The 24,118-nt window shown below is 43.0% G+C and overlaps 1 protein-coding gene across 4 annotated transcripts in view; it reads left to right on the top strand.

Moving 5' to 3' along the window:
* Positions 1-24,118, top strand: part of NPAS3 (neuronal PAS domain protein 3) — an 898,961-nt gene that overhangs the window by 862,736 nt on the left and 12,107 nt on the right. For all 4 annotated transcript variants that reach the window (XM_059710311.1, XM_059710285.1, XM_059710294.1 and 1 more), the window contains 2 exons: positions 6,285-6,478; positions 11,012-11,118. In XM_059710311.1, coding sequence (XP_059566294.1) covers positions 6,285-6,478; positions 11,012-11,118 — 301 coding nt within the window. The remainder of the gene's footprint in view (positions 1-6,284; positions 6,479-11,011; positions 11,119-24,118) is intronic.

Here is a 24,118-nt window from a genome sequence, read left to right on the forward strand (position 1 = left end):
CAACCTATGACTCAATATGGTCTAAATCTCAGAAAACCCACTCCCTAAAAATTTGCATGAAGGAATTTGCATGAGGTTGATATTCTCAGGCTAGTTTAGATTAAGTTGTTACTCTATAGGCTAGATGTCGAAGCTCAGAAGACCTTGATAAGCCTTTATCTGTCAGCAGGTTATGGGCCACCTCAAAGCCCCCATCGCTTAGAAATAATTAGCTGGCTCTCCCTCCTGAGCAAGCGATGTGATGATCTGTATGCTAAAGCAGACTTCTTCTGGGGAATAAGAGAAAAAAGAGAAGAGTGCCAGAAGGAAGCTGAGGTTTTTAAGGTAAATTTAGATTCCCTTAAAGGACAAGTGAAAAATCTCTGAAGATGCTCTAAACGCAGGGAATCCATCGTTCTTTCATGCCTGCAGCATTTTTGTGCCCCTATTTGCTTAGCCCTATTCTCTCCTTTACATTATATGTGGAAAATAATGCACATAATACTTAGCACTTCTTTTTGATAAAGAAAACGTTTCATATTACTGAGATTTTTTTTCCCCTAAAAGATGGAGGGTAGCTTCCAGATGCATTTTTTTTTTTAACATGGACTTCCCTTCTTTAAGTATCGACAGAGGGGAGGCTTTAGCAAGGTCTTTGTGATGGGCTTGCTCATGAGAAGATATTAGTGGGACACATCTAAGTGTTTGTCACTAACAGACAACTGGAAGGAGCATGTGGCAGGAAGAGAAATATACATTTGTCCAAGAAACGTGGCTTGTTAACACTCCCACCCTCATCTTGAACTCTGAGGACAGGGACTTACAGCCTCGTGCACATCAACTTGTAACAGAGAAGAAAAATAAAAGTCCAGTGATGATTTCTTTAATGTGAGACTGATGAATAATGTTAATTTTGAGGTTTTTATTTAAAAAAAAAAAACGGTGGAATTTCAGCTCAGAAATCCTGTGCATTCTGCCTCACTGGGGCTGGCATCTGGGCAGTGCTGTGTGAGGAGTTTAGAAAAATATGGGCTTTAGCATTTTTGTTCAGCTCTTTATGATAAAGCAAGAACAATGAAAGGAAGCTCAGTGAGGATTGAGTTCTGATACAGAATTGAGCTCAGGGGCGAAGAATCCCTCAGTTCAGAAATCGATTTTGAAGAATGTGTGTAGATTAGATTTAAGACCAGACTAAGGTGAACCTTTAGAACATAGAGGCAGGTTTCACCTGGTATCGGCCAAAACAAAAGCATTGCTCCAACTCAGCGACGACCCATTAAAACCCCATTGTTTAATTCAGGAAGTGTACTTTGCATTTATTAATTTGCAGCTGTACTCAGACTCCCAACCCACCATGGAGTGAGGGCCATCCTAGTGAGCATTCGGTCACAGGATTCTCTAGAACTTACTGAAACCCTCGGTCTGATTGTCTGCTCCTTTGCCTGCACTTTGTACCTGAGGAAACGCTGCCCCAGCCAAAGGCCTTGCCAAGGCTACCGGAACCACTGAAGGCAAATGTTTCCCAATTCAGTGTTATTTCTACTCGACAATACTCCTTTCATTTTAAAGCTGCTATGTTATTTGTATAGTTTTAATGGCTCTTCACATGATATGTGTATTTGGGCTTATACATTTACATACATTTACATTCCTTATCAGGTCCATTCACTCACTGGACCTGATAAGGAAGCCATCCCATTCTTTGGGATGTTGCCACTGGGCTGGGCAACAAGCGGGGCATTTATATCAGAATGGAATTGTGGGTGGAGAAAAAGGGGACTTTAGAGCTTTGAGAAATGTTTATATTTCTTACAAAAGTAATTATAGAGCAAGAAAACCTTAACTTAGAGGAAAACATAAGTTGCCTTGGGCTTCGGATACTTACAGTAGGGGAAATGCCTTTAGTATTCTCTCATCTGTTTTCTTCATTAGTAATTCCACTGAATTCCCTGGTTTTAACTATCACCTCCAGAAAAAAAAAAAGAATCCAAAATTGTACTTTCAACTATCATTTCTTAAGTATGCAGCTCCTTTTTCCAACTATCCCCTGGACACGTTGTCTAGGACCCCCCTCCCCCTGCCACCCACCCACTCCAGGCTCAAATACACAAGGTCCACAGGGAAATCTTTGTCTCCACACTGCTCATACCCACACACTGGTAGTTCCTGTATTACCAATTACCATTCTGTCTATCATCATCACTGTCGTCATCATCCTTATCCTAGGAGACGGGCTCAACATCATGGTGCCAGCTCTTCTCACCAGCTCCCATGGCCAGTCTCTATTGCTTTACCTGTACCTGCCATTTGGGCCCAGCCCTGCCTCGTTACCTGTTGACACCCACTGCTCCTGTGCCAATACGTTCCCTTTTATATTCTTTTTCTCTAGCTCTTCTCTCAATCTGAAAACTCCTTTCACCATTCTATGACCATATCTTATGTCAACAATGTACTCAAATGCCAGTTTCACATATCCTTCCTGATCCATTCAGGCAAAAGTATTACTGGCTACCCTGAATTGCCAAAGACCTTATCCTTTACCTTTCTTATGGAGCATTACTTGTTACTTAATAAAAGTAGTACTTGTTGAGCATATGTTGTGTATCAGCCATATATATACATAAGAACTTTACATACATTTGCATTGAATCCTCTCAGCAGCCCTATAAGACCTAAAGGGCCTCTACCCCAGAGGTCCCTGTTTAATTGGCTTTGGGTACAGTTGAACACGGGGACTTTTAAGACTCCCTGGTGATTCCACTGTGTGGCAGATTGAGAACCACTGGTGTAACTCCGAACCCATTAGCCACCTATTCTCCTGTAGGACGTATCACATTTGGAGCTTTAAAACAAATGCTGGACTCCAGCCCAGTCCCAACAAACTTGAATCCCTGGGGGAGCCTGGGAATCCACGTGTTAGCAAAGCTTCACAGGTGATTCTGCCACATAACCATGATGGAGAACTGTTCTCTCGCTCAGTCACTGTGTCATCTCCCAATGTTGCTAGACTACAGGTGATTACATATGTCTACCTCACTTTGTAGTCCATAAACTCTTTGAGGAAAGGTTTACATTTGATTCATCTTGGTCTATTCCCTGGCACATAGCAATATCCTTTGTACATAATATGTTTCAGAAACTTAAAAATAAAATAAAATAACATAAAATAAAATAAAATAAATGCCCTTTGCTGATCTTATTATGAAAACAATGAACACCTTTATGGAATACTTATCCTCTTCATGGGACTAGGTTTTAATCTCTACTATGCCAGCCTAGGAATGAAGCAAGTTATTTCAGTGCTCTGAGCATCGCAGCTGCGTGGCTGTGTGGTGTCAGAGCCAGGGCTGGAACCCAGATGCCTTCCTCTGCATCTCCTGCCTTAAACGCAACTGCCAAGTGAAACAACAGTCTACGTGTTTGGATAGATGCTGTCACACATGTTTCCACAATTTGAACATAACCTGTCACATGGGGCAGGAGGGGAACTGTTGGCATCATGAAATAGATTTGGAAAAACATATCAATTTAAGACCAAAAAGCTAATTATGTGACCTAACATACTCAGTCCCATCCTCCCTCACCCCCAGATGCACATATGAACAAACCCACCCTCTGATTGTTCTTCGACATTTCTTGACAACTATTTAATTACTACACCAGTAAGTTTCTTAGTTTCCTTTTTCTTCTTCTTAGTTTGTGCTATTTCTCAGACTTTTCAAATAACCTGAGCTTCTGGTTATAGGCGAAGTCTATTTAAAGGTTTATATACAGATTACCGAAGGCAGTAAATTGTCATGTTCCATTCAGTATGGATATGCACATCAAATGTATACGGGGATAAAGGGAAAATGACACACAAGACCTAGAAACCGGATTTAGGCTCTTTTTTGCCATTTCCAAGTCAGGTAACTCTACACAGGGAATGAACTTTCCAGAATCTCTTTCCTCACCTAAAAAAATGGAAGGGAAAAGGACCTAAAATAGACTCTCCAAAATTTTCTTCCAGATATTATTTTAGAGGGTCATAAACTTTCATAATTCATTACCAGGCTTTTGGTCAAGATTAAATTAATAATTGCTTCTTATCCTTATTATCTAGTTGATATTTTTAAAGGCGAATAGAATCATAGTGAAATTTGCAGACTTCTTTACAATTTAGAGAGTGTTCCCCTCCATTATCTCCTTTGGTTTTTGTAACATAACTGCAGACTAGTTATTATGCCCATTTCACAGAAAATGAAATTCAGATGCAGAGAATTGACCCGCCCAGGGTAATGAAATGAGAAAATGGCAAATCTAGATGCGACTGGACCCAACTGTGATCCCCAGCGACACCTGGATGGCCACCGGCAAAGCTGGAGATGGAGGCCCGGGAGATCTGACATGCAGACAGCTCAGCCCAGTGGCCTGTCTGTCTCCCAAAATGTTTTCTAGCCCAGACACCTATAAATCACTTTCAAATAGAATACCAAGCAGGGATTTATTTAGCATATCATTTCTGGGTGTGTGTTTTCCTGCGCATTTATAGATCTGTGTTTTTCCAAGCTGAGTGTTCCTGATAGTGCAAGACAGATAATGACAAATGAGCATCTATGGGAGCCTGGCTGGGAGGAGGACCAGGAACTGTTGACACCCCTCCTGTGAAGTTAATCCCATTTCTTTTAGCTGTTTCTTTATTAGTTAATGAGGTCTGGCCACAAAAAAAAAAAAATGTGTCTGTGATGGTGTGTTAGCATCCTTGCCTCTAGGTACATTTTCAAGTATTCATAAAGTAGCTCGCCCGACCAAAGCCTAGAGCAAAGGTGCATTAAGTATGAATTTAGTTAACTTCAAATGCGGGTGGTCGAAAAACTGCTCCTGAAATAACCTAAATAATCCTCCTCATTGGCGTTTCCAGATGGGCGGCTCTGAGTGCAACGTGAAGGGGGACAGGGAAGAGGGAGGGTGCAGAACAGCCGGGACTCACAGGGCAGCGGAAGCTTTTATCCTGCCCCTGGCTGACAGCTGTGTGGCTGACTGTGGGAAACTGAATAACTTAAGGGAAACAAAAACAAAATGAGAAAGGAATTACCAGCCAAGCCCCTGGGAAGGAGAGCAGACACTAGATCTTAGTGCTCCTTGGGAGGCCAGAGACCGCTTTGCACCTCGGTTCCTTATGGCCAAGAGGGAAAAGGAAAATCTCGAAAGGGATGCACTTGGAAAGGCAAGCCAACTGTGAAGCTTGGTTAGCCGCTACCCTGAGCTCCGGGTCCAGTGCATCGTAGCGATGACCTCCACCACTGGGCTCTAGAAGGCCACACTGCACACTGCGGCAGAGTCCTAGGGGCACAGCTAGCGTGCGCACACACACTCACACACACACACACTCACACACACACACACACACACACAGAGCATTCACCCCCTCCACACACACACCCAACTTCCATCATTCCAAAGCACAGCCACATAAATCCTTCCCACTTTCCATCCTTTCATGATTTTGTTTCCCCAAAACATTATTTAATGAAGTTAACATCGTGGCTCTTCTACATATAGTTTATAAGCAAAGGAACTTTTTCAAGAGATGCCTTCTGTTTGGTTCTAGCGGCCTGGGCTACCTGGTGTGTATTTGGGCTAATAAACTGCAAATCATAGCCCAACATTCTCCTTCCTGTTTCTGCATCAGTGACCAAAAGGAGCCTCCTAATTGGTGGGAGTCTTCCTAACCCTTCGTCAGGAGTATGGGCACGGCAGGAAATCGCAGTGTTACTGGTTATTCAATGTTGCCTATGAATATCTGTGCACAAAGGGGTGCATTCATGTCATCCCCACTGAGTCTTTCATTCAGGGAGTCTTTGGCCTTTTGCGATATCAACCCCAAATGAAGGAAAGCTGAGCCACACTTCTGAAAGGAGTTGGCCATGGAATCCCACTCGGTGTGGATTTGGAGAGAAACAGACATCATCCATTAACAAGGGCTGGTCATGCAAATGTCTCCTTCACAGCTCAGTGCTCAACTTTCTGGTCATTTTAGCTGGTTTACGAACTTCCTCTAAATGTAAAAAAAAAAAGTGCCTGAAAAATAGCAACAGCATAGCATAATAATAATAATGCTGCATTGGGACATGCTCAGAGTATAATATTTCTCTATTATCGCCTGCCTTGAGGACACGGAAGGCACTTCGACAGCTATTATGATTACAAAAGGTACAAGCTAACATTGGCTGTGCCAGATGTAATTTTGCATTTCTCTCAAAAGAAACACTGTTACGTCCCAGCTGTAAACATGACTGTGTCCTGTACTCGCTGTTCTGTTACAGGTGATCCACATAACAGGTCGGCTACGACTGCGGGTGTCGCTGTCCCACGGGAGGACCATCCCCAGCCAAATCATGGGTCTTGTGGTCGTGGCGCATGCCTTGCCTCCCCCTACAATCAATGAAGTCAGAATCGACTGCCATATGTTCGTCACTCGAGTAAATATGGACCTCAATATCATTTACTGTGAAAATAGGTACTTGGTTTTTGTTTCCGTTTGCCCTGCTCTGTGTTGCACATGGGTGAGGGTTGGTGTTTTCAGCAGGCTGCAGGACTTTACTCTCCCAATGAGGCTCATTATAAATCCTGATCTTATTTCTAATGGATGCTTGGACTGACACCAAACATGATTTTTATTTTAAATTTCCATTGCTGCCCTGATTTGCATTAAGGATAACAATGGAATGAATTGGGATACCCAGACATCCATGTGCTATAAGTAAGGCCCATTGTGCCCCAAAAATCCAAGGAGAGAGCAAGACTGAGACATTATTGGGGAAATGATGCAGTAAATGGGTGCTCAGGAGTGATGCCTCAGCCAGACCCTGCTCCTGACTCCTGCAGGGCCCAGCCTCATGATGGTCCATGTTCACGCAGGCAGGCATTAAGCGCATTGCCTTAATCAGCTCAGGCTGCTCTAACAAATCACCATAGCCCAGCGGCCTAAACAACAGACAGGTATTTCTCACAGATCTGGAGGCTGGGAAGTCCAAGGTCCAGGTGCAGGCTGCTTAGATTCCTGGTGAGAGCCCTCTTCCTGGCTTATAGACGGCTGCCTTCTGCTGTCCTCACGCAGGGAGACAGAGCTGTGGGCTCTTCTCTGTATAAGGACTCAAATTCCATCACAGGGGCTCTATCCTCATGAACTCATCTAACCCTCATCTAAATCAAAGGTCCTACCTCCTAATACCATCACATTGAGGGGAAGGGCTGTCATATATGAATTTGAGGGGGAGACACAAACATTTAGTCCACACAACACATATACAGAACCAATGACAATCAGAGCCCCCTAGAGGAAAAAAGGACCAAGATATTGAACCTAATATAGGTCATCAGACTGGTCTAGGCTTTCTACACATGTATTAAATAAAATTTGTAATTCTCACTTTCATAAATTAAAAAATAAGATGACTCATTGTGTGAATAACTTGCCAGTCCTTCCTCAGGATTGAGCTTTTATAAAAGGATTTCTTGGCCTTTGGTTAAAAGTTCACTTTTTCCATTAAGCACAAAGCGAGGGACAAGGAAATGGGACAATGCCCCTTCAGACCTTTCACCTAGAAGTCACCAGCCCTCAGACTAATGTAAAGAGGAGAGGTTGATGGGATGTGGGGAGCAGTGCAGGGGCTGCTGCGGGAGCTGTAGTGATGCTGTCCCTCCCCCCGTGCTAAGGGAAGAATTACAGTCAGTTTTAAGAAGATGCTTTTGTGGCTCAGTGTTGTCAGCCATGGATACAGTATATGCTCACTGAGCCCTGTGAGTGCCTATGGAGGAAAAATGAAAAAGCAGAGTGGCCAAGTGGCTTGGTAATTGACCTCCTCATGGCTGAGCCAAGAGGCAGGCAGACAGCATTGCGTTCAGTCTGTTGGGAAGTGAAAGGTGTTGCAGCTGAGTTAGAAATGCCTACCATTTCCAGTCAGGATTTGATTCAGAGAAAAGAATCCACCAATGGGAGACATACCTGCCTGCCTCTTAATGTTCAGTGGGGTAGAAGATATCATGAAACTGGCGCTATTACTTAATAAGTAACTCTAAATCTATGTTTTAAGCTTTTGGTGGCATTTAGTAAAAATTGTATCATCATGACTGTATAGGTGGCTATATCTAAGGTATTCTGGAATGGCCACAGGAAATCAGGAAGGACAATTAGCCAAATGATTGCCTAGAGTTGGCAAGTAATAATAAAGATGACTAACATTGATTGAACACTTACTACACACTTGGCAATGTGCAGAGCTCATTATAAGGGTGGGGCAAAAGTAGGTTTATAGTTGTGAGTACATGAAACACAGTTTATTCTTGTATTATTCTTTAATAATTACTGTATTATTTTCCATCTGAACAACTGTAAGCCTACTTTTGCCCCACCCTGTATGCACCATCTAACTCAAGTTTCTGGACAGTTCTGTGAGGCAGGTCTTGCCATTGTCTCAATCCCCCAGGTGATTTCAGGTGAAAGAGAAAGGTTAAGTGACTTACCTGAGGCCAAGAGTTAAACCCAAATCTGACGGATTCAGAAACCTCTCACTTAGCAACATCCTGTGGGGCCTCCCTGCATTCCCTGTCTCTTATTTTTCCTCGGAAGTCAGGCCAGATGGTAAGGAACTGGTCATAGTAACTGCCTAGGTGGACCTTTCACACATGTGCACCCACGAAAAACAGCCACAGCCCATAGAGCTATTTATCCTGGTTTAAAATGTAGAATGCTGGCGACCCAGGAGGCAGAAAGTCAGAGGATGAGCTATGGTATTGCTTCTTTGAAAACATAGGTCAGCTCCCTTGATTTAGGTTACCAACACCAATTCCTTAAAAAAAGGGGGTGGGGGTAGGGGTGGGGGTGGGGAGTCTTGTCTTATTTCCCTAACATTTACCCAGTGATTGTCCTATCCCCAAACTAGCACTTAACTTTCATGAGCTCACAGACTAATTCTTTTGACATGCTCCACAGAACCAAGTGCCTTATGGTGCCACTCTAGTAATTGAGATTACATTCTGTAACCACTTTAAGCTATTTTTTCTTCCCATTTAAATAAAGTTTTCTACAACCCCTTATTAGCCAATACAATACAGCATTATTTCCTAACTGAAGATGATAGTAATTATTAAAAAGACCTATGTGGAGGTAATTGTATATTTGACCTACGGGAGAAGCGTACAGACAGCTGCCTTCTGCTATTGCATCTTGTATTCTGATGCAAATGTGTGTCCGGTGCAATGCTATGTTCATTTCATTCATTCAACCCCTCACCAGCCTCTTAGCTATTTTACAGATGAGGGAACTGAGGCTCAGAGTACAAGATGCCAGGGGACCTGGTTCTCACAGAGGTCATCAGACTGTTCTGGGGCTTCCACTACATATAGGTCGCTGAACACTGAGCTGGTCACATTCACCTCAGTAACAGGCTCTGGTACCAAGAAGTGGTTCTATTGTTTGGAAGGATTTCATTCAAATAAAAAATAAACTAAAGAAATGTCTTCCCTAAAGAATGAAGGATTTTTTTCCTGGGTTTGTTGTTTAATTAGGGAATTGCTAACTAGAAACTAAAGCCAATCCCTGACTCTACAGACCATCCCCCCCCCCTTCCCCAGGGTTCCCCGGGACAGCCTCCGGCAAAGCTGACATCTAATGCTTTCAGAGGAGCTGGCAAACTTCAGAAACACCAATGAGGGCCTTTTAATGACATCCTTGTTCCCTCATTTGCAGAAAGGGGGTGTAAAGAGTGCGGGGAAGCAGCTAATGGTTTCAGGAAAACACCGACTAATCTGTTTTGTACCAGAAAACAGAGGAATCCTGAGGAAATACTCCTTTTTATCACCCCATTTAGTCTTATCTTGCCAAGAATTCTAGGTTTGCCAAATATGATTTATATTGCTAGACAGTGCGACATTCACTCACTGTGTAGCATGTTTTAATTATTCTCCATATTATCCTGTTTCTGTTTTATTTCTCATTTCCCTGCTTTGGGAGTCAGAGTCAACTCCCCAGCAGTGATCTCATGAGTTTCTTAAACATGTCATTTCTAAAGACTCACTTCGTATTTGAATACATTATAAGTCACAGACCACAAAACACGCAGGGACATTGAAGAGAATAAATTAAACAAAAGACGTATTTTATTTTGGACTGACCAGAATGAGTCTGCGCTTGGGAAGGGAGGCGGATAATAAGCATTTTGACGTGTTTGTGTAAACCAGGCAGATTCTCCCAACATGTTTTCCAATTCTGCGCTCTTTTCCTGCGCTCCTGCCCGAGGACACTGGCGTCTGGGCAATCAATGGCACGGGCTTACACACATGTAATGCCGAGCACAAGGCTGGCAGAGCCGCGGAAATGGTTTAAAGTTTCTGTGTGGACTCAGCCACAAAGTACCAGTTAAAAGGGCCAGGAGCGAAAGCCGAGTTCCCAGGTGACTGAGACTAAAAAAGATAATACCCCCAGGCATCTGTATGTCTCGGCATTTAGATTCTAGCCCTTGAAATGCCAATTTGCACTTTGTGCCAAGAAGCAGTTGAAGCCCTTTTGCATGGAAATACCCAATAGAAGACCAATCTGTTTAAATGAAAGGTGTCTCTAATCATTTGGTATAAACATAACATGTTTTTATTTTATTATGTAACCTTGAATTATCTTGGCTTCTAATGAGAATCTTTCATTGTTCCTGATTCTCAATAATTTCATGGAATTATGTCGTCTAAATGTGCATTCTGAGAAAGAAAGAAAGAAAGAAAGAAAGAAAGAAAGAAAGAAAGAAAGAAAGAAAGAAAGAAGAAAGAAAGAACCTATCTAATTATTTAAGCACAATTGCTTGATCTAGCGCATTTTCTAGTTTAGAAAATGTTATTCATCAAAGAAATAACCTTATGTATAAAGAGTTTTCCCTCAAAGTGCCAAATCCTCTCAGGTACCCTGGGATAATGAAAATCGCCAGTAGGTTTGTCTCTAAGACATTTCACAGTTTCTGTATTTTCTCCCCTTCTGAATTCCAGTCTGTTGTTCTTCTTGTAGGATCAGTGATTACATGGATCTGACCCCTGTAGATATTGTGGGGAAGAGATGCTACCACTTCATCCACGCGGAGGACGTGGAGGGCATCCGGCACAGTCACTTGGACTGTAAGTACCTCTCGTGCGTGTGTGGGTACACGCTGGCGGGTTCTGCCTCTCTGGTGCCTGTTTGGTTTCAGTGCCGATTTCTTCCTTCATGTCGCCTGTGCACTTCTGAGAGGACTGTCAACATGCGGTGAGAAAAAGTGAGACATAAATCACTTCAACTTGTGTTGGAATTAGATTGAAAGTCGGACCTCGGGCCCAGAGAAATTGCCGGGTCTTTAGGCACTCACCTGGGATTTCATGGTCTCTTGTGCTTTCTCCCCCATGACGCGATGACAGAACCTTTGTCTTAAGTGCTTTCTTGACCCTTTCATTTTCTAGGGAGCAACTTCCGCTCTGAAATGTGTGGTCCCAGTTTCAAAATACTATACAAGGGAGAAGACAAGGTCAAACAGGCCAGAGCCCATAACATGCCTACTGGGCTAGCCACAAAGCCAGGGTGAGGGAAGCCCAGGGAGCAGGGGCGGAGCACACGGCATGGACAGGGCAGCGCTCAAAGGCAGTGTCTTCTTGGTGTGTTTCTGGGAAGAGGGTTATTCAGAGGAGCAGGAGTCTCCATCTCCAGACTCCTGGGGGGAAAAAAACAAACTAATTTCAGCTCTTTGAGTCCAGTTCCCAGCTCCTGACCTGCAGGCTGACGTCCAAGGCACCCTTTGTGGCATTTAAGCAAAGCAGCACCAGCAGTTTCCTGGCTGAGTCCACGTAGTAACCTGCAGCCAGCGTCCTCCTGAAGTTTTCCCTCCTCAGACTCGGCGGGGCTGTCTACTGTGCGTGGGTGGGGTCCGCCAATCCCACGGCGAGAGCGCTGACCTGGGAGACCTCTTAGGAAGGGACTGTCTCCTTCCAAGCAGAGGCCCCTTTAATGGCCATTCCCTGGACTCTTCCTAGAAGAGGAGGGCCTGCCAGCTTTCTTCCTAGAAGCTTCTGCACCCAGTCCCGAACGCTGGTTTTAAACACCTGCAAGGTACCACAGATGAGCTTGAAACGGAAGCTTCTTTTGTAGTAAGAGCAGCCAGGTGGCCTTTGCACTTTCTTCCTCCCCCTTTCTAGCCATGGTGAGGACAGCAGTTGTTCGCTCCTTTCAAACTCAGACCTTCAAAAGGATGGTGGAGAGACAGTAAGCTAGCCGCAGTCTCAGAGTGGGAGCATCTTGTTCTGTGGTTTTGGTCCTGAATTCGCAACAAAGACCCGGGACCAAGTTCAGTGTCAGGTTTTGTCGGTGGCATGTCTCTGGGAAAAGCCTGCCCGCCAGGCTGCTCTCCGGTAGAGTCTGCTCCCAGCACGGAGTGCGCGCCTAGGCCCGCACCAGGGACTTGGGGGACACGCTGCTGCCGTGGATGAACGGGCGTGTGTATTGCAGAAGCAGAGGCTTTTCGGTTCATTGGAGGGCGGGGGCAGGAATGATGCTGTTTCCTTTTAGGAAACATCCAGGTTTTTTTGTAGCTGGGAATTTAGGGAAAATGGAGCAAAAATCAGAATCTTTAGAGGAAGCTGAAGATATATTTTTGGGACCAATATATGCCAGAGAGCCAGACTTTAAAAATGAGTATTGTTTGTAGGACTGTCGTAGGGGGAGAGTGGTGCTTTTTCAGTTGGGAATCTTAACTGAGGTCTAAATTCAGAAACCTGACGCTGACAAAAAAGAACTTTGTCATCCTCGGTTATTATTTGGAAAACATCATGCTTTCTCTCTGGGATTTGATTTACAGCTGGAAGAAACACAATTCCTCGAGTACAGTGGGCTGGGCAGTTCATTCCTTCCCATAAAGCAGAGGTCTCCGACAAAATATGTTTGATGCCATTCTTTCCGATCTACTTTTATCTCATTTCCAGTAACCAGAATAATTTGAGAGTGCTGAAAATAAACAACTCTGCCACTCACTATTGTGGTAGTCTCCTAATTTTTCTGGTATCTTGCCAGCTAATAAACAGAGAAGGTATGCTTTCAAATTCTGTGATTTTTTTTTTCATTACTTGATATTGACATACTGGCTATTGCTTTATGATTTAGCCTACTAACAATGATTGAGTTCACTCTTTCAACTCATACACATGACTTCTAATTTAAAATTCTTTTAATAACCTTAAACACATGAAAAACAAATAAATGAGCTGATAATTCTGCACAGTAAAATGCACTGCACATATTTAGCTATCATGCTGTGGAATAACTCCACAATGTCAAGTAGCACACAATTAGTAAAACTGTAGGGGGAGAAAAAGGAGTGTTTTGATCCTGAAGAATTTTGATCCTAATCAGATTGAAATTTCATCGTTCTTATAGTGCTTAATATCTTCAATCACACACACACACACACACACACACACACACAAACCCCAAACCGATGCCAATGTCAGGTTTTGCATTCTGTGACCGAAAAAAAAATGCTAAAGTATACAAATGCATCTCCCTCTGTACAATAAACATTAGCATCATTATAAAGTAAGATTGAGTCTAAAATTGTGTGATGGAATGTCCCATGTTTACCTAATTCTCTAACTAAAGCCAGCCCAGTAACAAAATGACAGGGCATGTAATAAGTCTTGGTCGTGTAAACATTGTGGAAAAAAAGGCAAAGAGCCAGCACAGCGTCTCCCTTGTCCACAGCCCCAGGCTGTTACCGAAGATGCCTCAACTGTGCCTTCTTGGCGGGTGAAGGTCATGGTGACATCAAATCAGTTCAAGAATAAGATAGAATTCTAAAACAAAGGCATGGTTAAAAAATAAACCACATTAACTATTTAGCTTTTCTTCCTAGAGCTATTGGCACAATTCCTGGTGCTGTCCATGAAAGACAGTTTTTAGCTGTCTGATGATATTTCTGATACTTTGATATCTGCCTTGTGCTCCAGTTTATGGATAAAATTTTGGAAAAAGACTCAGTAGACTTTGGTAACTCAAAACGCTATCTTTATCACATATATCTTTTTTCCTAGCATAGGCATCTGCAAATCCTTAGGTGAACTTGTCTCTAGAATGAGAAAAGTAAAAGAAAATCTCAGCTGCACCAGCATTTGACAACTTTGATAAATTGAACCAAGAACTTTGGACCATGGACTCTCCCATTAGGTTAGCAGGAGACACCTGATAGTTCACTGCGTTTCAACATAAAGAATCACTAAAAATCACATTATCTATACCAACACGGTGAGTTAGTGAAATTATACTGGTATTCTAAAACCAAAGGAGTTTTAGGTCCTCTATTTTCACACTGTGAGCAAAATCCTCTTATGGTTTTTGTCCTTTTTTCACCTCACGGAAGTCATTGAATGCCGGGGTCCAACCCCAGCAGGTCCAGGGGTCCCCAAAGGTGTGGACGGAGTCGGCGAAGAGGGAAAGACTCAGAGACAGTGTTCAGTTCATCAGCAGCCTAGCCAGGATCTCCAGCCAAGTTCTGGTCTCGATCTCCAGAGAGGTTCTGCTTAGGATCTCCAGCCAGGTTTTGTCCAGGTACTCCAGTCAGGTTCAGTCACCAGGTTCCAGTCAGGCTCTCCTGCCAATCTCCGCAGTCAGGTTCAGTCCAGGATCTTTTGCCATGCTCTCTCGCCAGGCTCCGCCTCCAGGCTCCCAGGCCAGTCCCTGTCCAGGATCCTCCGGCATGCTCTCTCCAGCGAAGTTCTTCTGTCTCTAGAGAACGTTCTGTGTAGGTTCTGTGCCTAGGCTCTGTCTCTCTTGGTCCTGTCTTCCAAGCCCTGTGTTCTCAGTTCTGTGTTCTGAGTTCTGTCTCATGAGTTCTGTGTTCTAAGTTCTGAGTGTTTCTGTCTTGTTACAACTGTATTTATACCAGTTGATTCAATCCTATCAATCTCTATTACAAAGGTTAGGGCGTTTCTTATCTCCATTCCAGGGAGAAAAGATTATGTAGTTTAAGCATAATTGTTCGTAGTTAAAGGGATTAATTACCCGCCTGGCACTTAGTTGAGGGGTTTTATTCCCTCCCTAACTTCAGGGGAAAATCCCTACCTGGGGATTCAACCTTTCTCGGAGAGGTGACCTTGGTTAAAACACAGCGCCAAGAAGGTGAGCAAACATATTAAGAACCGTATGCCATATATGCCAGGTCCCTTGAAACAGCAAGGATGGACCGGCTCCCGGCAATTGAACCCATCTTATCGATTCTTTAGGCCGAACTGACCAAATCAACATGCCAAGGTTTGAATATTAAACCATTCATATCAGCAATTATTTGAGCATCTTTGCCTATCACCCTCCAGTTCTCCATTGCTCCGGAGGTATCGACCGCGAGATGACTAGTCCTGTCTAGTCTTGTCACCTGGAGTCGCACATTCCGGTTACCCAGAGCATCAATGTCACTCTTGATGTGAACGGAACGGCACAGCCGTCTACTACTCCACCTCTACCAGTTGCCTGGGAAATAGAAGAGCAAATCCCGAATGCTAAACCAGACAAGGAACTCTCCATGTACCTTTTCATCCAGCCTTTTGTCCACAGAAGATGTTGAATTGGTCTTGCCATAGCCCTAGGGTTCTTCCCTGGTCAAACCAACAACAACTCTCTAAAAGCTGGGAAGAGCGGCCTGAAGGAAAACTTCCTCCATGTCCCAGGGCTCTGGAGCTGTGGGACTTGAGAAAAAGAAGCCAGAGAGTATGGGGCAGAGGCAGCTCTCCCTCCGTGGGGCCCTGAGGGATGAGGAAACTGGAAGGGTTATTTCTGAATGGGAGAAGGACTTCCAGCTTGTCTATGTGACTGTGTAGAGTTAAAAAGCATGGTCTGCCCAATATATTTGGAGGTGTTAAAAAAAAATACAGTAGCCTAAGTATTTCCCTCTTAATTACTAAATTCTATACTTCCTAACAAAACTAATGCACAGCTACCTGGCATAATGCTTTCCATGCTGTTTTGCATCAATAACCCCTACACTTTCCTCCTGAAGGCGGCTCATCACCAATGCAAGCCGACTGCTTAATGCAGGACTAATTAGTATATCCCCTTCCAGTCTGCAGGCCCTCCATTGTAATTCCTTCCCAGCTCATTTTTTTCCACAACGCGGCATCAATCAAAGTAAGTGCCCTGCCTGCCTAGGAAACACAAGATGTCCTCCATGCATTTGTCATCTGCCACACAAACAAAGGGGGGATTTAATTGTTGATTTGGGTCTGCTGCCATTGCACTCAGCAAGCAGCGGAAGCTGGGAGTGAAGGGAGAAGGGAAGGGATCAAGTTTGATGTGTGGGCTAAATCCAGAGAGCACAGGGGACCCTCTTCTATTTTCTGATCTTAGCCATTTTCAGGGCCGACTCTTCAGGGATTTAGATGCAACCTAATCATTGGCTGGACTTTTTCCCCCAAAGCAAATGATGTTTCTGCTTCTCCCATATGAATATGAACACTCCCATGAAAGGGAATGCGTGTAACAGCCACCATATCTGACTTTTTTCAAAACCCAAGTTAGCCCATTATCGTGTGCCTGTTCACGATAGAGACTGTCACACAGAGACAAAATAAAGCCAGGTTTTTAGGCAGGAGTGAATTAGTATTATTATCTTATGTATTTTCAGGGGGTGGGGTCAGGGAGGAGTGGAAAATGCTGGTTTGGGCTTTTCAAGCTCAAGGGCAGGCAAACTCAGAGGACAGAGACTAGCATGGGTCTAACCACCCACAGGCCAACTGGCCCTGCTGCAGTGCATTACAGAAATGCAGACGCTTAGGCCTCTCTCAGGCTCCTGAATCGGAACCTGCAGTCAACAGGATCCCAGCTGACCCAGTTTATGTTAAAGCTTAAGAAGTACTGACTATACTAGTATTTAGAAGGCATTATTTTACATGGAATAAAAGTAAATACAAATTGACTAAGGATTTAAGGACTTTATTTTAAATTTATTAATAGTCATAAAATATGAGTAGTGAATTGGCTCTCAGGGTCTCTCAATCAGTGTCCCAATGAAATGAGTATGTGATTCCTAGCTTGCTAAAGCGATTAACTCCTTTAGAAAGTTGTGAAATTTTAAATTTCCGTGGGGAAAGTTGAGTATAAAAAGTAGTAATAGTCAACTTATCACCAAAGGGCCTTCAGTTTTTTCTCCAGGTTAATATTTTCCTATGTACTTGATTGCATGTATGAATATTCCTGTTCCATTTTCCTGCTCAAGTTCATCTAACACAGTGGTTCTCAACCTTGGCTGCACATTACAATCACCTGGGAATCTTTTTAAAATCCTGATTTCTGGGCCTCATCCTCCGGAAATTCTGTTTCTTTGTAATGGGGTGAAGCCACAACATTAGTAACAAAGAAACAGAATTTCCGGAGGATGAGGCCCAGAAATCAGGATTTTAAAAAGATTCCCAGGTGATTCTAATGTGCAGCCAAGGTTGAGAACCACTGATCTAACACTTGTGAGTACTTCCTATGTGCAAAACTTGGTGGTATTTCTATAAGGTTCCAAAAATAACCAATATATGGTCTCTACCTTCAAGGAGTTTGCATACTGATGGAAAAGACAGCATGAAACAGCCCATTTTGAAAAGGGGGCATAAAATGAGGACTAGTAAGATATATAAACAAAACACAGAAGCCCCAGAGGTAGGGGCAACTAAGGGAGGATGGAGAAGTCCCACAGGAAGCATTTTTCCCTGGACCTTGAAAGAAGATGGCAAGAAGCCATGCCGGAGGAGATATTGGGGGGGGGGGGGGGGCCGGATAAGTGCATACCAGGCTCAGAAGGACACGAAGTACAATCACACACAACCTTTTCTCCCTAACCTCAGAGAGTTAGCCACAACTTCGATTTGACTGATATGTCCTAATACAATTCTAATGTGGATTCCTGGTGTTTTTTCTTAGTACTATTTTAATTAGTAGTTGCTTTTATTATTTAAAAAAAAAGAACACCTGATATTTGAGAGAAAATAACCCATAGCTCTTATAAAGCATTATCAGGAAAAAAAATACTTCTAAATCATCCATTTTAACCTAGAACAATTAACTTAAAAACAATTCCATTAAATTCCATTACTACTTATAATAGCATCTTGTTCTTTACCTTCTATAAATTACATATTTAAAAAACACTTTCCTTAAAATAAACCCATTCAGTGATAGCCTACATATCTCAAAAGACCTCAAACTTTTTTTACACAAATGGGCAGCACACGATTTAATTTGTGCATGTCTTTAGCATACAATGTTGGGTTTTGGTTTTTTCCCATAATGTAGGGTTCACTGAGGATCAAGTTATTGGAACCCATTTATGAAGTTCTATATCTGCTATGGCTTCCTAGAATTTTTGGTGGGGCCTATCAGCTAAAATTCATCTACTTACAAATAACAGAAAACCCAAGTAAAATGACTTATACTTTCTCTGTATTTATCTTTCACTTCATGATCAAAAAAACAGCTGGAGTACCACCAATCATTAGTCCTTCACAGGCAGTGCCCATGGTCAGGAAAGAGTCAGTCCTTATTTTATGTTCATTTTGGAAAGAAAAGAAAATATTCCCAGTAGAGAGACACCCCCTTATGTCTCATTGTCCAGTGTTTCATCAAATGCCTAACCCTAAGCCACACACTGGCAGGGGTGGAATTAACATGACTGGGTTAAACAATCAAGGTTTATCCCCTGGGGGACTTGGGAGACCATCAAGCATAAAACCCCGGAGTAGAGTCGTAGCCAGAGGAAGCGGCAGAATATCTGTGCAGGAACAGTCAACAATCAGGGCTATGTGGGAGGGTAACATTTTCACAACAAAGGACTTGGATTTCTGAAAACCTGCAGAACAAGTGAACAAATGGAATTTGTCTGGGCTGCTTTAAACATTACTGATTTTACAGAACACTAATTTTTGTATGTCTATGCCTCACCACTTTCATATTTCCTATTGAAGATGTTTAGTGGATTTAATGAAGTGACTGCATCCAGAAACACAGGGTCCCTAAGAGGACATAAAATAAACCTGAGTATAAGATCCACCTTCATCTCTTTTGCCTTTTTGGAGTTCTCCCTGCATTCCAACTTAACCTCCCCAAGACTCCATCACTCTTCAATTCTAAAGGAAGGAGAAGAGTTCATGCAGGCCAGACACCACCACCCCCCCCCCATCCCCGACACACACACACACACACACACACACACACACACCCATGCTTTCCGTCATGGTTGTCACTATTATAAATGTATTCGTGACAATAACTGACAACAGTCTGTCTCCCGTTCAGAGGCAAATAGAAGTAAAGGCAAACAGAAAGAACCTCCCACAGTAGAGAGGGTCTCACTGTCCAGGGCTTCCTCATATTCCAAACTTAAGCCAAATAGTGGCCAGGGGAGTGGAATTTCTGTGACTCAGTGGACGGCTATGGGAAGAGGGGCCCACAGCAGGTGCCTGGCACAGAGCAGACCTTCAAAAAATATTTAGTAAAAGAGAATAAATCCACCATTTCCCTCATTTCTTAGCCATAATTCTTTCTTAATTCCATGCTGAAGATTCACTGCTTCTCCATTATGTAGTAAATCCCTGCCAACAAAAAGAAAGCATAGAACTAAAAATCCTCTGACCTTAACTGTTTTAGGTGGAGAAGGGCAGGAATGCGTGGTACTGAGCTCCCTGGTTGGACTGAAACAGCTTGAAAAAATATCTGTGATCTCAGATGTCACTCATGCCAGCAAGTACTTCGATCCTTCCTGTCCTAGGACACCTTACTATCACTATTGAAAGCTTTGGTCTCCAAATCAGTACAGTATCATGAAGAAAAGGGGAATTTATTTTTTAAACTTAACAAATTGACATGTTCTAAATCAATGAAAAGTTTTCTGCATGATTCAATATTAACAGTTAATAAAAATCTATCAATTGGCTGGGGTATAGGAAAAAACCTCTTCTGAGGTTATAAATCACACAGGTAGCAACTCAAGCAGGGCCTGTCATTAGCGTATGAGGGGGAAAATCCATAGATGATGCATAGTTGTTCACAGAACATCCACAGGTCTCTGTCCTTAAGCTCAGAACCCAGATTAAGTATTAAATGTTACCAAATATTGCTCAGCACATAGACTTGCAAAAAAAGAAAAAGAAAATAAAACCCCCCAAAACCAATTCATGGATGCCTGCTATTTAAGACATCTAGCTCACTAATTGCAAAATCTTTAGCAAAGTCTGCCCAGCATCAAAGCCTTGGTTGATCCTCAATGAAAAACTGTCTCCATTGTGAGTAAATAAAGCGCTTAATGCAGTTTCTGGCTCTAAGGCTGTTTCTCCTGTGGGTTTTGAAATGACCTTCCTGAAAGCATCAAGGACTATAACTTTTTAGATAAAGAAACTTGTTCTTGTTTTAAGTCTATGTCAGGTTCATTCCCCTGTAAGCCCACAGTTTTCAAAAGCAGAGGAAAAAGTAATCCAGAATTTTTTTAAAAAAAAATCCTGTTTCCAGAATGAAGTTGCCTGTCAGCCTGCCTTGGGCCTTAGGTGGAAAAGCAGAGATTAAAGAGTCAGTATTCTTTTTCATGTTTCATCTGCCAGTTTGTGAATGTAGAAAGAGAACCAGTGGCTATAGCTAAGCACCCAACTGTGGTACTAAGTAGAATATCTCTCTCTCTCTCTCTCTCTCTCTCTCTCTCTCTCTCTCTCTCTCTCACACACACACACACACACACACACACACACACACACACACTCCACATTAGTGAATTCAAAATAATTTTTGAGTTCCAGCACAAGGCACCTGCTCTCCATTCTCTGCAGCCATTGATGAAGGTACCTCAGGAGGGGTGAATGGCGCGGCAGATGCGTCCTCCTATCGCCACGGCGATAATGAAGCTCTTTGTTCAGCCCTGTGAATGTGAAGTGGGAAATCTCCGATGATCTCACCATTTCCTATTTATTCTATACTTACCTGAATACGCCAAGTATTGCAGCTTTTTAATGCATATGCAAACCACTAAAATGTCCTTTTGTGAGACACTTCGCTAAAAGGCCGCTTTTGATGCGTGTTCTCCATCTCCTCTTCAGGCTGAATTAGACTGCTTCCTTCTTTCTAAGACACAAGTAACTCACTATTTAGAGTCTTTGGCTTTGATTTTGTAGAACAGCCCAACAGGAAGAGACCATGTTCTCTTTTATTCTCCATATTTCTGAAGGCAAACTTGGACCGATTTGTTTTGATTTACGACCAGAATTATGTTCCTGCCACAGACACAGGCTTCCTTTATGTCCTTTCAGTCCTCAGTCTATCTTTGTGGACCAAGTTTCCCCAAAAAACACACAACTGAACCGCTTTTGTTGGTAACTGCAGAGCCATGGCCGTGTGCTTCAGCAAAAGCCCTCAGGTTTGGGGGCACGACAGTACATTTCTTGCACCCCTACCAGCAAGCCCAAACCCACTGAACCGGTAACATTTTAAAAAGATATTGAATAATCCTGGGCATCAGTCTTTGGCTGGGGAATGGGGAAGGGGGGGCAGGGATTTATTTGATGTAAAAACGCAACGTGTTCTGTAACGTTGGCTCTCTGCAATTTCCTTTTGATTGAACCATATTCGCCACCCCCTTCACAGTTGGGGTGGATGGTGTTCTGATGCCGCCAGCCATGGCTAGTGAGACGAGCAGGCCTGGAACAGTGCAGCCAGGAGGAGCTACGGCTCTTGGTCTGTATTGTGCTGTTCTCACAGTGGAGTCACCTCTCTCCTCTGAAGAACATGGTTTGTTACTCAGGCACCTTTAGCTTGGAAGGTAGGTGGCACTGATGCCAGGTTCATGGTTCTCCTCGTAGTGATGGCAGACACAGCAGTGGTTACACCCTAGACTTCAGGGTAAAAAGGAGCAGGCTCTACGTGGTAGCAGAGGCGTCGCAGACACACCTGGGACCCTTTGAGGTTGTAAGTGACCCTGGGAAAGAGGTCCTCGTCCTCCTTCTGTATTCATGTTTGTCCTATAAAAGCTAAGGAAAGACCACTTCAATGTTTGGGGATCATTTAATAAAAACTAATTCCTATAGCACAACTTTAAAGACGTAATTCTACAGATGTGATGATGTGATTAATGAATTCAGTGAGGGACACACAGGCTGCACCACCAAAAAGTGTGGAAAGCAAGCAGTGGACATGGGCATAAATCACAAAGAAGGTGCTAGGTTAAGTGTCCGACCACATCATGACGTCAGGTTAAAAATAGGGCCCACACATGCATTTCCTCTCTCTCTAGTTCCATTCTTTATAATTTGAGCACATTGTTATGAAATTACTATGAAATTACTCCCAGACTCTTTTCAAAGGACAATTAACCATATTTTAAGGACTTTCACAACAAATAACTTACATCATGTTTAGTTCTGTTTTTCCTCACAAAAAAATAATACAAAACAAAACAAAAATAACCTTAATGAAATACACTGATACAAACACCCTCTCATTTCTATCACAAGCTAAAACTCAAAAATAAAAACAACAGCTACTGGATTAAAGAGAATCAAAAAAGTTTTTGTGTTTTTCAAATTGTCTAATTTATTACAAACTAAAAATCTCCTTCAAACTGGCACCAAGGTGAGCTCAGGAAAGGCTGGCAGACCCTGCCTCTGGCCCAGCTGGAATGATCTAGCTGATATGCCAATATGATTTTTTAAAAAAAAGAGGGGGAGTTTCATCCAAAAGTCATAGATTTATATTCTGGAGCCCCAAGAAAAATATTGTTCTTCTTTATTTTAAACGAAGCAAAATTCCACTATAACCTCCTTTATGGGGGCTCTTGAAAAACAAAAGCAACTGGGCAATACTCTGGTCATCACTGGATGCCACAGTGGGAGCTAACTCCGTGCCTTATCCTAGTTATGGAGATTCCCACCAGCACGTAGGGTCTCATTCAGAAAACACTAATCCTTAGGAAATAGTCATGATCTAAGACCATGGTAAAATGGTTACCTTTTAAGAATTCTGTTTGTCAGGCTGATTGGGGGGGGTGGGGGGGGAGTAATGGATTAAGTCAAACTTTTCTTCAGCCGACCAAAGGTGGGCTCCCATATCTGCTCTGTGGCATTCACCAGGGTAAGTTAAGGCACTCAACTAGCTCCTGACGCCCAAGGAACCCCTTGTCAGTCCTTTCACCTTTCACAACCACTTCCTCACATCAAAATTTACCTGGCCTGACTCTTTCAGTAGGTCTCCCCTCTTTACTAGATGGCCCTAGGCCTGGGTGATGAAGAAGGCTGTATTAATGTATTCATTCATTCATTCATTCATAATAAATTTGTTTTTATCTTCTCAGGAAGCACAGATGCACTAAAGCACACCAAGAGTCAAACTGCCTTAACGCAAAAAGATGACACCACGCTTCCACGGCATAGCAGGGATCCCAGCAGGGAGGGAGACATTTTGCTGGCTTTGCATTTCAAATTTGAGATTTTTGTTTCTTTGATTGTCTTTAAGTAAGAGAAAGTATTAAGAAGAGGGGCTGACCTTTATGTTGATTCTGTACATTCTAATTTGACTATGATTCCGTTCTCACTTTGACCCTTTCTATGCAAAGTATTCTGGTGATATACATGTGTTTTAAATTTGCCTGCTTTGGGTCAAAAATCCAGAATCCCCAGCCATCTAAGTGGCCTACCATCTCAGTGTGTTCTTCATGCGCTTCAAAAAATGGACTTGTTAGGCTCTTTGCCTTTGTTAAATAACTAGAACCATCCAAAATAACTCCTTGTTCCAGTTACACAGCTGATAGAATTATACGCCAATCCTTGATTGGGGGCTATCAACTTTCTCTGTGAAAATAGTGGGCAGAATTTCATAACCCATCATTCCTCTATTAACAGTTAGCCAGGTTGAGAGGATTTGAATAAAGCACATCTTGTTGCAGGCCACAATAGCTTGACAGAGAGCGGTGTGGCAGAGTTCGTATTTTACTGCTCTCAGCTTCACCACGCGGTCTGGTAGCCTGGGAAGCCATGCATGCAGAATGGCAGAACTTACAATCGCCCACAAAAGGCGAGTGCAATGCTACCTGTGGAGCCTGGCCACCAGCCAATGACAGTCCCAGGACTTAGAACCAGCCTACGCTGTCGA

The sequence above is a fragment of the Myotis daubentonii genome, chromosome 1 (genome assembly GCF_963259705.1).
Source record: "Myotis daubentonii chromosome 1, mMyoDau2.1, whole genome shotgun sequence".
In the NCBI taxonomy this organism is placed as follows: domain Eukaryota; kingdom Metazoa; phylum Chordata; class Mammalia; order Chiroptera; family Vespertilionidae; genus Myotis; species Myotis daubentonii.